The sequence below is a fragment of the Parasteatoda tepidariorum genome, chromosome 9, assembly GCF_043381705.1.
Source record: "Parasteatoda tepidariorum isolate YZ-2023 chromosome 9, CAS_Ptep_4.0, whole genome shotgun sequence".
Lineage (NCBI taxonomy): Eukaryota > Metazoa > Arthropoda > Arachnida > Araneae > Theridiidae > Parasteatoda > Parasteatoda tepidariorum.
This window is the reverse complement of record NC_092212.1, coordinates 59,144,066-59,155,786: the sequence shown is the minus strand read 5'-3', so window position 1 is coordinate 59,155,786 and position 11,721 is coordinate 59,144,066. Positions and strand designations below refer to the sequence as shown.

General features: G+C 31.0%; 1 protein-coding gene across 10 annotated transcripts in view; it reads left to right on the top strand.

The window, feature by feature from the left end:
• Window positions 1–2,767: 2,767 nt before the first annotated feature.
• Window positions 2,768–11,721, top strand: part of LOC107451802 (WD repeat-containing protein 76) — a 30,666-nt gene continuing 21,712 nt past the window's right edge. For 2 of the 10 annotated variants that reach the window (XM_071185229.1, XM_016068045.3), the window contains exons 1-9: window positions 2,768–2,905; window positions 3,134–3,281; window positions 3,383–3,421; window positions 4,567–4,605; window positions 8,209–8,244; window positions 8,326–8,367; window positions 9,769–9,855; window positions 9,932–10,008; window positions 10,093–10,225. In XM_071185229.1, coding sequence (XP_071041330.1) covers window positions 3,258–3,281; window positions 3,383–3,421; window positions 4,567–4,605; window positions 8,209–8,244; window positions 8,326–8,367; window positions 9,769–9,855; window positions 9,932–10,008; window positions 10,093–10,225 — 477 coding nt within the window. In that variant the 5' untranslated portion in view covers window positions 2,768–2,905; window positions 3,134–3,257. Of the gene's footprint in view, window positions 3,028–3,133; window positions 3,286–3,382; window positions 3,422–4,566; window positions 4,606–8,208; window positions 8,245–8,325; window positions 8,368–9,768; window positions 9,856–9,931; window positions 10,009–10,092; window positions 10,226–11,721 lie in introns of those variants that run through there. The other 8 variants (XM_071185227.1, XM_071185226.1, XM_016068037.4 and 5 more) reach the window with 7 other exon arrangements.

The following is an 11,721-nucleotide window of genomic DNA, read 5'->3' as shown; positions in this document are numbered from 1 at the left end:
TTCAAACACACGCACACAACTGATTAAATTTAATTTAAATAAACGTATCTAAAGATCTGGAGATAACTGGGTTTAGGCTTGCGTACTACTTTCCTAAACTATCTTTTCTGACCTGTAAAGGGTTTCAGCCCTGTTCCCACTAAATTTATTACTTTTTAGAAAAGAACTCCTCTTATAATTGGAGCTGGAAATGGTGCACAATTTGTGTAGCCAAAAGTAAGAGGAAAATGTTCTGCTTTAATTTTAAGCATTAGGGTTCTGAAAAAGAATATAAAGATTTGCCAAAGAAAAACATTTAAAATATAGTCCATAGCAAATTTCCCCCTTTTTTCCGGCGAAAACTGAATAAAAGTAAAATATTGTGATTTTGAGAAAAAAGTTAATAACAACAAAAATTAAATTAATAATTGAAAAAATTTTATCAAATTGGCACTTTTCTCAGATAATGCCCTCATGGAATAATTAGTTGATTAACCATATTAGATTGTCCAAAGATTTAATTAAATTGATGAAAACAAAACTTTATTCATATTTAAGTACACGCCGCAACACTGCAAAAAACGTTCTGCTGTACTGCTCTAGGGTTGTACTATTTATTATGTTAGCTTGGCGATGCACGCTCATGACAAAAAAAACGAGATATGCCCCTTTGATTTGCAAAATCTTCAGGTCAAAAATTATATGTAGGAAGGTACTTTATTTATGTCACACTAGAGCAGCAGAATGGACTATTGGCGATGATCTGGGAAACATATCTGAGGAGGATCCGAGGATGTACCATCACAATTTTGATCCTGTGCAGAGAGGAGCTCATTTAAAGTCACTTATTCCTCGGTTAAGACATAGATCTGAAGGGGAAGGAATTTATCTCAAAATCTCACAGGATTCAAAACCATTCTCTCTGCATACGAATCTGAAACAGAGATTGGTGACTAATTTTTAATGGATGGTTGACTGAATGTAAACAATAAAAAGCTTCCTAAAACTGGGAAAAAAATTAAGAAAACTTCCGGTATATCCCTCCGCTTATGTTATGCTTACGAAGCGATGTGTGAACAAACGTAATGGACTAAGAAGTTTCATTATTGTGATTTGTGTTTAAATTTACACTTAATTTTGTGATTCATAAGAGTTTGCTGTAATTTATAAATTCTAACAGAACGTGAGCTTAAAACAAATTTAAGAAAATTAATATCACAGCAGAAATAAAGTGTAAGGTTTGCTATGTTTCGAATGTTATACCTTATTTGGCTATATTACTTTACAATACCACTGTTTTTTTTTTTTTTTTTTTTTTTTTNTTTTTTTTTTTTTTTTTTTTTTTTTTTTTTTTTTTTTTTTTTTGGATAGACTCATAGCATGCTTCTGGGTTTTTTCAAATTCGTTTCGTTGAAATTTAAATTGAAAGAACGCGTCATAATCTGAGCACTAAAGCATAATAATGTTAGATGGATGGCTTTTTCAAGCTCAGGCGTAAAAATCAATCGAAAGTAGTAGCCCGGTTTATTGCGTTTTTTAAATTACATACATTTGCAGGCTTGTGTGCTCATTTTAGGCTTATAAACCTTTGTCAAGTAAAAGAATAACACGAAAAACATCGCGAAAGATTCGAACCCGTCACTTCCACGCTTCAGTAGTAACGCGGAAGTCTTACGACGAATTTTAACCCCTTGTGCCATCTGTACTAAGCTTTGCACTGTGAACCAGCCATTCTCTTTTCTACTTCATTTTAGTCCCGCAGTAGACTGATCGTTAAGACACGGCTCCCAGCAGATCACCGAAGTCAAGCATCACTGGCTACGGTGAGTGCGCGGGTGGGTGACCACTTGGATCAGCCTGCGTAGGGACCGAGGGTTGCGGTATTGATCCTCGTTAAACTGTTCTACCGTCAAGTGCTCGATTTCACGTGCAGGTCGTTGGGCTACAGAATCGGGGATGCCATCCCCTCCGCAGAGGATCAAAATTGTGATGACATGTCTTCGGATCATCCTCAGGGGTGTTTCCCAGACCGTCGCCAATAGCCTATCGCGTAGATGTAGTTCGACGTAAATTAACTACAACAACATCTACTTTATTTTATTTTGTTTATTTACTTTCTTTTTTGCATACGAAAAAGTTACAAACAAATAAGTATTGACGAGAAATGATTGCCGAGATTTTCGTGGTTAAACATTTTTCCTTAATCAAGTTCTCATTCACATGTGATTTAATCGCACTTTTACCGAACATTCACAGCGAACGCACATTTTTCGAAAACGAGAGCTTCGCATCTAGTGTGATTGTTCCTGTATCCGCAAAGAAATCGTCAATCATTCTCGTTCGTATGCGAAAAATCAGATGCACTACGCACGGTAGGTACTTAATTTACTTCGCACCAGAACTGCACAATGGGCTATTGACGACTGTCTGAGAAACATCCCTGAGGATGATCCGAAGACATGCCATCACAATTTTGATCCTCTTCAAAGCGGATGGCTCCCCTGCTTTGATAGCCCGGCGACTGCACGTGAAGTCGAGTTCCTTGCTGTAGAACAATTTACACATCACACCCTCGGTTCCTACGCAGACTGATCTAAGAGGTCACCCACCCGCTTACTGCTGCAGCGAGTGATACTTGACTTCGTTGTCCTACTGGGAACTGTGTCTTAACGATCAGTCCACTGAGGGATACACTACGCACGGATATTTGCGCAAGGGAGCAGTCTCATTGCATGCGAATACCGCACTTCCGCATACCATTAAAAGAAGCGCTTAAACATCACACAGTGAGAATGATCTTCGAAAATGAATTTTATCAATATGAATTTAAAAACTGAAAAAGACTGCAGTAACTGTAACTGTTATAGAGTCCAAAAGCGCGAAATGTTTGTTTAGATTTATTTCGTAATTTTACAACTATAAAGAGGTAAGGAGGTTTTTCAAAAGTTTAAGCTCTAATTCATTTTATAAATTAACATTGTTATAATCGTCTTTTGTTCGGCTTTACTTCGTCTCAGTATGATGTCATGTAAAAGGTAGGAGCTATATGTGAGAGCCTAATTGATTATATAATGTATCTGATTGCCTTGTTATATAACATCTGCTCATAGCAAGTCTTTGTTTTCTATGTGTTAAAAGCTTTCTTTTTCTTCAGATTAGAAGTTCCCTTGTGTGATATATTGTTATATGTGAATGAAGGTTTCAAGGTTAATAATAGTGGAAAATTAAAAGCTGTATCTAAGGATAAATTAAGAGCTAGTTCCCCTCATTCTCCAAAAATGGAAAGAACTCGTCGACAAAAGGTATGTAAGTGGCTAGTTAAGTTCCGTTCTTTATTTTTCTGTTTTGCAATTTTTTTGATATCTTGTTATTATTTAACGCAAGTATTTTGTATTTATTCTAGAGAGGTAGAGAAGAACTTGAAGATTCTATGAAATCTAAAGTAAGTTTAAAATTTGTAATGTGTTTAGCTAAAAGCATTCGTGTATCTGTGTGTTGTTTTAACAGTAGGAAAAATGGTTTCATATCCTGCTTATCGCTGTTGTCTTGGCAATTTTTTGTGTGACACTAATAAAATATAAATCTCAGAAGAGTACCAACTTAAAGGGTATAACATGTAGCCTCTCTTAAGCAAACCTCTTGTTTTATTTTTAAAAATAAATTATGATAATCGGGACACAAAAATATCCCCCTGTACAGTGATTACTTTATGGAGGATATTTTCCTCTTGTAATCTGGCTTACTGTACAATTGCCAAGGTGTCAAATGGATTTTAAATGTGCAAAAATTTTTAATAAAGACATATGATTTGTCTGGGGGTGGTTACAGGCTATGCTTTTCGAGTTGGTGAGCTACGATGATGTTTTATTCATTGACCTTCTCGAAAGTCAATGTCAAAATGTTGCCTTGATTTCGCGAATATTCTGTTGGAAATTACGATATGGAAATCTTGCTTCTAAATTTTTCAAGCTAGTGTTTTTATTATCTTATGTATTTTTCTGCTCAGTATTTTATTTCTAATTTTTTGTCTGTATAAACTCTTAATTTGTAGATGTTTTAATATTAGTACCTGTCAACCTGTACAATGTTTCTTTCAAAGTTATTGTTATAGTTTTATTCTTTGAGTTCAAGAGGATATTTCTTATTCACTTTTTTAACTTGCATACCATTGAGTAGTTATCCCCAGAATTTAGTGACCATTTTGACATGAGTGCAAATACATAAATCTTTTTGAATACTTACATTGTATATCTATATTGTATTGAAATGTCTATGTGAAATCTAACACTATACAAACTATGTTTAGAATGTTTGGCAGTTATAGTGAATGAACCTATATATTATTCATTCTGTAAAAATAATACTATCTTAACTAGGCACAGACTGTAGTTGATTCTATGATATCCCTTTATGAATAGTAAATTAGTTTTGTTTATGTCCATTTTTATCTTTTATCGGCCTAATAATTGGCACTCAAGTAATGTTAAAATAACTTGATGAAAAAAGGTATATAAATGGCTGGCTAAATATTGATGTAGAAGTTACTTAATATCATTTGGTGCAAGAATTTTTCTTTCTTTATTCTAGAAAGGAAAAGGAAAGTCTCAAAGAAATACCAGCCCTAAAGTAAGTCTTTAAATTTCTACATTATGTTTAGCAGTGTTTTACCAATGCAGGGGTCTGTCTAGGTTTTTTTAAGATGTACCTATTTTCTGAAAATGTAGACTTAAATTGTGAATATTAAAAAATTAACACAAAAATATGGTAAAATTCGAAGATATTTTCAAAAATTGTCTCTACAAATTACATCATTTATGATTGGTAAATTTCTATATATTTGTCCCATATGTTAAAAAACAATTTTGATATCATAAAATTTTAGCTTAAAAATTGTATCCAAATTTAAAAATCATTGTCCATAGTCAAATTTCAACTTAAATTTAATGAAACAACATACTAGCACTAAAAGTTATCTTCATTATGAGAACATTTTCAACTGGGTCATACAGAAAAGAGTTTCATAGAGAAAAAATATTCTATTAGAATGAAATTAGAATAATGTTAAAAAATTATAGTTCAAATTTAGACTTCCTTTAAACTTTACAGCGGGACATCCTTGATACTTCATTTAAAAAAAAAAAAAATCTGCCAATAAAAGCTTGCTATAATGTGGCTTAAGTGACCGATTATGCTTACCACGCCACGCTATCTGACAAAACACGTGCTACATATTCGTAGAGCTCTTTTTCCTCGGGAAAATAAAATCATAACAGCTATCCGTGGGAGGGTTCTATTGCTAATTGAAATGCGTAATTAACAAGGGCGCCGGCAGAATAATATAAAATGGAGTGCAACCCTCTTACAAACTACCCCCCCCCCNAAACAAGACGATTACAATTCTTGTTTGATTAAACAATTTTTTAATTGTTATGTATCAATAATTACTTAATTATTTGTTTTTGAATAAAAATACTTTTAATAAAAAAGATTTATAACAAAATTGTTTTTCTGTATCTCTTTAATTGTTTTTTAACAAAAAGCCAGGGGGTGCAAGTGATTACAATTAATTAAATTTTATTTTTCATTTTTGGTCTTTAAAAAGTTTGAAAAACACAAATCTAAAAAAATCAGCATACTGAAATGAAGATTTTAATTTAAAACAGTAAAATTTGGTAAATATTCGGTTAAAAATTCAGGGATGAGATTCTTCCGCGGATTTCCGTTTTTTTTCTTCAGATTTTTCCCGCTAATTTCCGCTGAAATTGTTTTTTGCACAAGTTAAAATATTTTATGAGGAATTTAATTTCCTCGGAGCGAAATTATTGAAGTCTTTATTCCTCCCTCTGAAGTTTCACTAAAAATCATTTCCTTGGGATAAAACTGGTTGATCTTTATACAGGGGTGAGATTTTTTTTGTCTCTCGAATTTCAGCCTTTTTATCAAAAACTCCGATTCTCTAAAAGTTTCGTTTTTTTTTTTTATATATATATAAATATGCCGCTTTTTTTTAAAAAAAATTTGAGTCATTGAAGTAAAATAATTATATTTATTTACGATTTCAATCTACGCCTTAGCTCCTAACCCTTCCGCATTTTTACTTATATTGGCTATTTTTTCCGATTTCACGCACAGAAAATAAGATTTTCCGTATTTTTTTCCCCGTCGGCTGGATATCTCCTATTTTCGTTATTCTAATGTCGCTGCTTCTTGTATTCTGGCATGAAAAAAAAGAGAGAGAGAGAACCAAAATAAGGTTGTATTTGCTGTGAAAATATTTATTTGCTCATTCAATTAATCTTGCACATTTTTATTTATTATGTCTAAACAAAAACGATACAAACAAGCCTTTTAGAAATCCCAAGTCCAGACTCTGCAAATATCTCGATTTCTATCCACGCGATTTTAATATCAATCATCAATTTTTGTATTTCCTTAATTTAAAAATTGCGCATTGCGATTCTTATTTACGAGATTTAAAAATTCAATATCGTGCTATATATATATGCATATATATATATATCTTTTTTCTTCGATTTCCTCTTTTTTACTTTCTGACTACTCTCATCCCTGAAAATTGACTGTAACCAGTGTCCATGGAGTAATTATTTATTTTGATGTATCAAAAGAGTAGAAAACAGATTATCTTAATTGGTTTTCTAAATTCCTTTTTTTTTCATCCTTTAGAGACGTAAAAGCAGAAGGTTTTTCAAAGGCAGTTTCAAAACCACATTCAGTGTTTTCACTACAGCTTGAGAATCTCGCCTATTTTTTTCTTTTCTCACAATAAAAAACGATTAACGCGAGAAGTTTACTCACTCTATTAATAAATTTCAAAATGTATGAATTTTGGAAAAAGTTTCGTCTTATGCCATTTTGAATAAAATCAGTTTCACTTTTCTTCCTTGATCTTTCATTATTTTGAACATCAGTCCTTGTTATCTAGCTTCCCTATTTATCAGTATTGTTCAGAACCGGTGCGAACAGCAGAGCACCCTCCCGAACCACTGAACTCCTTTCGGAACACGTTTCTCGGCAACCACCTGTTCCCCATAGGTAATGTTTCTTCATATAAGAGAGTTACATTTTTTGTGCATGAATGTAAGATGGACAAATACCTTGTTGAGGCGACATCTTCTACGTAACGGCAAATGAAAATTAAACGAATGTCGGTAGAAACAGTCAAAACAAAACAAATACGGATAATTTTCATCCAAATAAATATAATAGCCGATGAAAAAGTAGATATAGAACATTTTCCATATGATGATGCAACAAAAATATTCAATTAGAAAATGTGAAAAATGTATTATAATTAAAGAAAAAATTTTTTTCCGAGTCTAATTGTGTTTTTTTTTAATTTTTAGAAATCTCATTTAACTCTGCAATTTGCTCTTTAACTCTGAAATTCTCTGCAATATTTTTCTGTAATGAATACACTGACATATATATTCTCTTTTGTTTAAAATAAAAGAGGTTGCTTGTTTCTGGAATGATTTATATGAAAACATTGCTGGAAAGCAGATAAGATAGTTTGCATATCTAGTTACCTGTTGTAAAGGAGAATTTTTTCTATTTGGGTTATTCATTAAAACAGGTGGTTAAGAAAACAGCCTATTCCTGAGAAAATTAAAAGGTAGTGTTTTTAAGGGAGGACAGCCTATTTTTATGTGGAAGGTGTATTTTTCTGGGTCAAAATTTTGGCAGCCCTTTCTAGAAGTGCTTAGTGAGAGCACAGTTAAATCTGAATTTATTTTCATTCATATTTGCACCATTCTGAAGTACTTCTTCCTGTTAACATTTTGCTGCATCCTGTACTCAGTACATGCCCGCCAAGTTTTGCTCATTCCGCGAATTGCTTCCTATTGCTTCGGAAGCAATAAAAACATTAATAGAATTTTTAAACACTAGGTTAAAAAAACTTATTTATCTGCCAGAGCTTAAACTTTCAGTATTCAATAACTAGTATTTATTTATCCAATTTATTTGTTTATATATAATGGTGATGTTAATATTTTCTTAAATTTTATTTCTACTTTCAATATAAAAATAAATTACTATGGAGAATCCATTTTAATAGGCAGCTATATTTAAATATAATAGCATCTTGATTGCCGAAAAGAATTATTTCATTTGACAAGAAGTTTTCTTGAAGGAAATTAAGGAAAAATTATTATTTTTATCCCTTTGCTGATACTGAGTTCTTAATTAACTGGTAATGTTTATTTTTAGAAGGAGATTAAGTATGAAGCTGATTACTCTGATGCTGTGAGTAGTAGCTTTTATACACTCTTATGAGTTTTTTAGGTTGATTGTTTGAAGATTTTAATTCATGTTTTTCTCTTGCAGGAAGATGATTCAGAAGCAGACAATAGTTTTAAAGAGAATCAGGTGATTAAATGTTTTCTCTTTTTAATGCTTTATTGGCAAGATTTTCCAGTTTGTACTGTCATATATATCCTATTGAGTTGTCAATAAACACCAATTTTTTTATTTATTTTTTCAAATTTAGGAATTATTGTTATTCTCACAAATGGCGTTAAGACCTATATAAAACTTTAAAGTAATTTAATTATCTGTTGATATTTTTATAGATTTAATATAGAATACTCTTAAATCATATTCTTTTCTATAAATTATTAGAAATAGTTTTTACACAATATTCTATGGTATTTTATTCGATTTGGTTAACAAAAAATATTTGATTTAGCAAAACACTTACGTTTCAATTACATATATATTAGTTTCTTATATAATTGAGTTTCTTTTTCTTCATAAATATTAATTATAGATACATACATCTTTTCCTCATAAATAATAATTATAGATAATATAGATCTCCATAAATAATAATTATAGATACATCTTGTTTGTTTAATAAATCTGAGAAAACTTACCAGAGAGTACCTTATACCCAAACCTACTCCCATAAGCAATAAGCAAAATATTTTCAAATGTTCTGCAAGCATTTCGCAGCGAAAAAAAGTCAACTTTACTTTAAAATACTATATTTTCATTTATTAAAATACAGGACCAAGATTTTGATGATGATGATGAATTATTAATAAAATGCCTATGATGTGAAGGTCCGGTCATTAAAATAAGGGCTGCCTTAAAAATCTTTCGAAAGGACAAGTGCCCAGATGGTGCACCATTTGCAGACGCAAACATTCGCTGTGGTTTTTAATTTTTAAATGCGCTAATTTTTGCCACATATTATGCAAAAAGACATTGTCCTATTCAACGTTTTCACAATTAGTTCAATCCCAATCTATTTCGGCGTACTGCCGGTCTGTAGCGTATGAAAGTACCCTTTGTTTTACATGTTAGAGGAACTACCTGCAGGTACGCACTTGCATATACTGAGCTGGATTCGGTAGTAAGGGTTTTTTACTTTCATGTGCAACCCTGCTGCATTTTTGCAAGAGATTCTCAATTTCAGAATTCATTTTCTGCCCCTGTAATAGAATTGAAAGATCTCTCTAATTTTTGCTGATTACAGGAACCAACTAAAGATTGTCGATTTGTTTTCTCTATTAGTGAAAGAAAATTTCATTTCTCTTGTTAATTTCATCGTTTGTGATGCCCCATTGTCTACGTCACTGTAAATAAAACCATCAATTGTCTAATTATGATATTTTTCAAAGTGCTTAAAAATATTTTTTTAGTGCTTTAAAGGTGCTTATTTTTTGTTGAAAAATTTTTCTGCGTACCTTTTTTGATTAATGGTTAATAATATTTGATGTGAAATTTCTGGTTTTGAAAAATTTCAATTGTATTTTCTCATTTAAGGAAAATGAACTAAGTGAGTTTGAAAGACTTGCACAAAAAAATCGAGCAGAAAGGGAGGCCTTCCTGCAATCCTTAAAGATTAATGAGGCAAGTATATTTTTGTTTATTCATTTTATGTAACATTACACATTCCGTAATCTAATAAATATGATTTTTTTAATAGATTAAAGAAGAATTCGTAAAATCTGTTGAAAGTATTGCTAAGTCTAAACCTAAGCCAAGAATTTCTACTTTCAAAAAGTAAGTGTATTTCGTTTGAGATCAATAAGTCTTTATTCTTTATTCAGTCTTGGCCATTAATATAATAAGTACATTATTTTAAAGACACAAACCTGTCGATCCTACGCCACTAAGAAAAAGTAGAAGATTGGCAAAGCTGGATATTGATTTATCTGAACAAGCTCTTTATGCTAAAGCTGTTGCAGAAGCCAGCAGTGCAGAAAATGTTGAGGAAAAGGTTAGTTAGTTTTAACGCAGTTAATTAAAATTTGATGTTTTTTTTGTTTGTGAGTTCTCTCGCTCTCTTTGTTTGTTTTATTAGTTACTATCTATAATAATAAAATTAAGAGTTTGTGTGTCTTATAACTGTAGAACTGTTTGTCCTATCATCCTGAAATTTATACAATGATTGAAAGAAGCAATTTTAGCTCATGATCCTAAACAAATTTAAGATTTCAATTAAATTGTTCAAGAAAGACATTTAAAAAATGGAATTTTCCCATTGGTTTAGAACCAGTGCCACTGATATAAATGAATTAACAGACAGTTTCAGTCATGCTTGCTTGTCTTCATTAATTAAATACAAGTTCATTGCACGTTCTGAGATACTTAATTATTGTTTATACGTTATGCCAAATAAACTCAATGATCAGCATGGGTGTGGTAGCACAGCTGCTCTATGTCACCAAATTAGTATTTTTTTAAGTAATATAAAGCCACATCAGGAAATAAAACCACATCTGTCCAAACATTTTGTGAAAGGTTCTGTTTTTATAAAATTGTGAAAAAACTATTCATAATTTGTGAATATAAAATAAGTGTTAAGTCACATTCTTTCCACTGGTCCTGTTTTTGCGAATTTGCGCAGATAGAGTCCTGTTAGTACAAAAATTGCTAAAAACTTTTTCAAGAAGTTTTTAAACTGTAAATAGATACAAGATTCTGCTCAGCAATTGCTGCTACTAAATTAGAGATGCAACATATAAGTCTTTGGTATTTAGCCTATACTGCTGAACACAGAATATTCATTTCGGACGAATAAGGGAAATAAAATCACTCACATCTTTAATAATTTTAATTGACATACTTTAAATAACACAACTTAGTCATGTATCACTTTTAATGTGTTACGTATTAAGTAAACTTAAATAATTCTTAAATTTATAATATTTTATTTAAAAAATAGCCAAAGATTTTTTTTAATGTAATATTCTATTAATTAATTTTATGAATAAATATAAATTGATCAATTATTTATTTACAAAAAAATTATGATTTAATAATGATGAGAATGCATACATAATGTATGTAAAAGTAGAAATATTTTCTTAGAATACTACAGTGGTGGCCAAAAATGTGGACAGTTTTTGAAAGTTTCATGTTTTTCAACTTTGTGTGCTTGTAGAATATATTAATTTTCACTTAAATACAAACGTTTATATATCAAATTGAAGGTAATTTAATGTAGAATTTAATAATAAATACAGTATTACAATATCTGTATTACAAAAAAAGTTATGCAATTTATAATAAGATCAATCTTAGATTTGCATTTTTTTAAAGTGATACTTACACAATCAATACTTGGTAGGATAGCCCTTATTTTTAAAGACAGCTTCACAGCGTCTTTTCATCGAGTGAATGAGTGTTTGGAGTTCCTCTTTCGTAATCACATGGTGCCAAGAATCAATTATAGCTTCAATAAGTTGTCTTTTATTGGGTGGACGTTTTTTT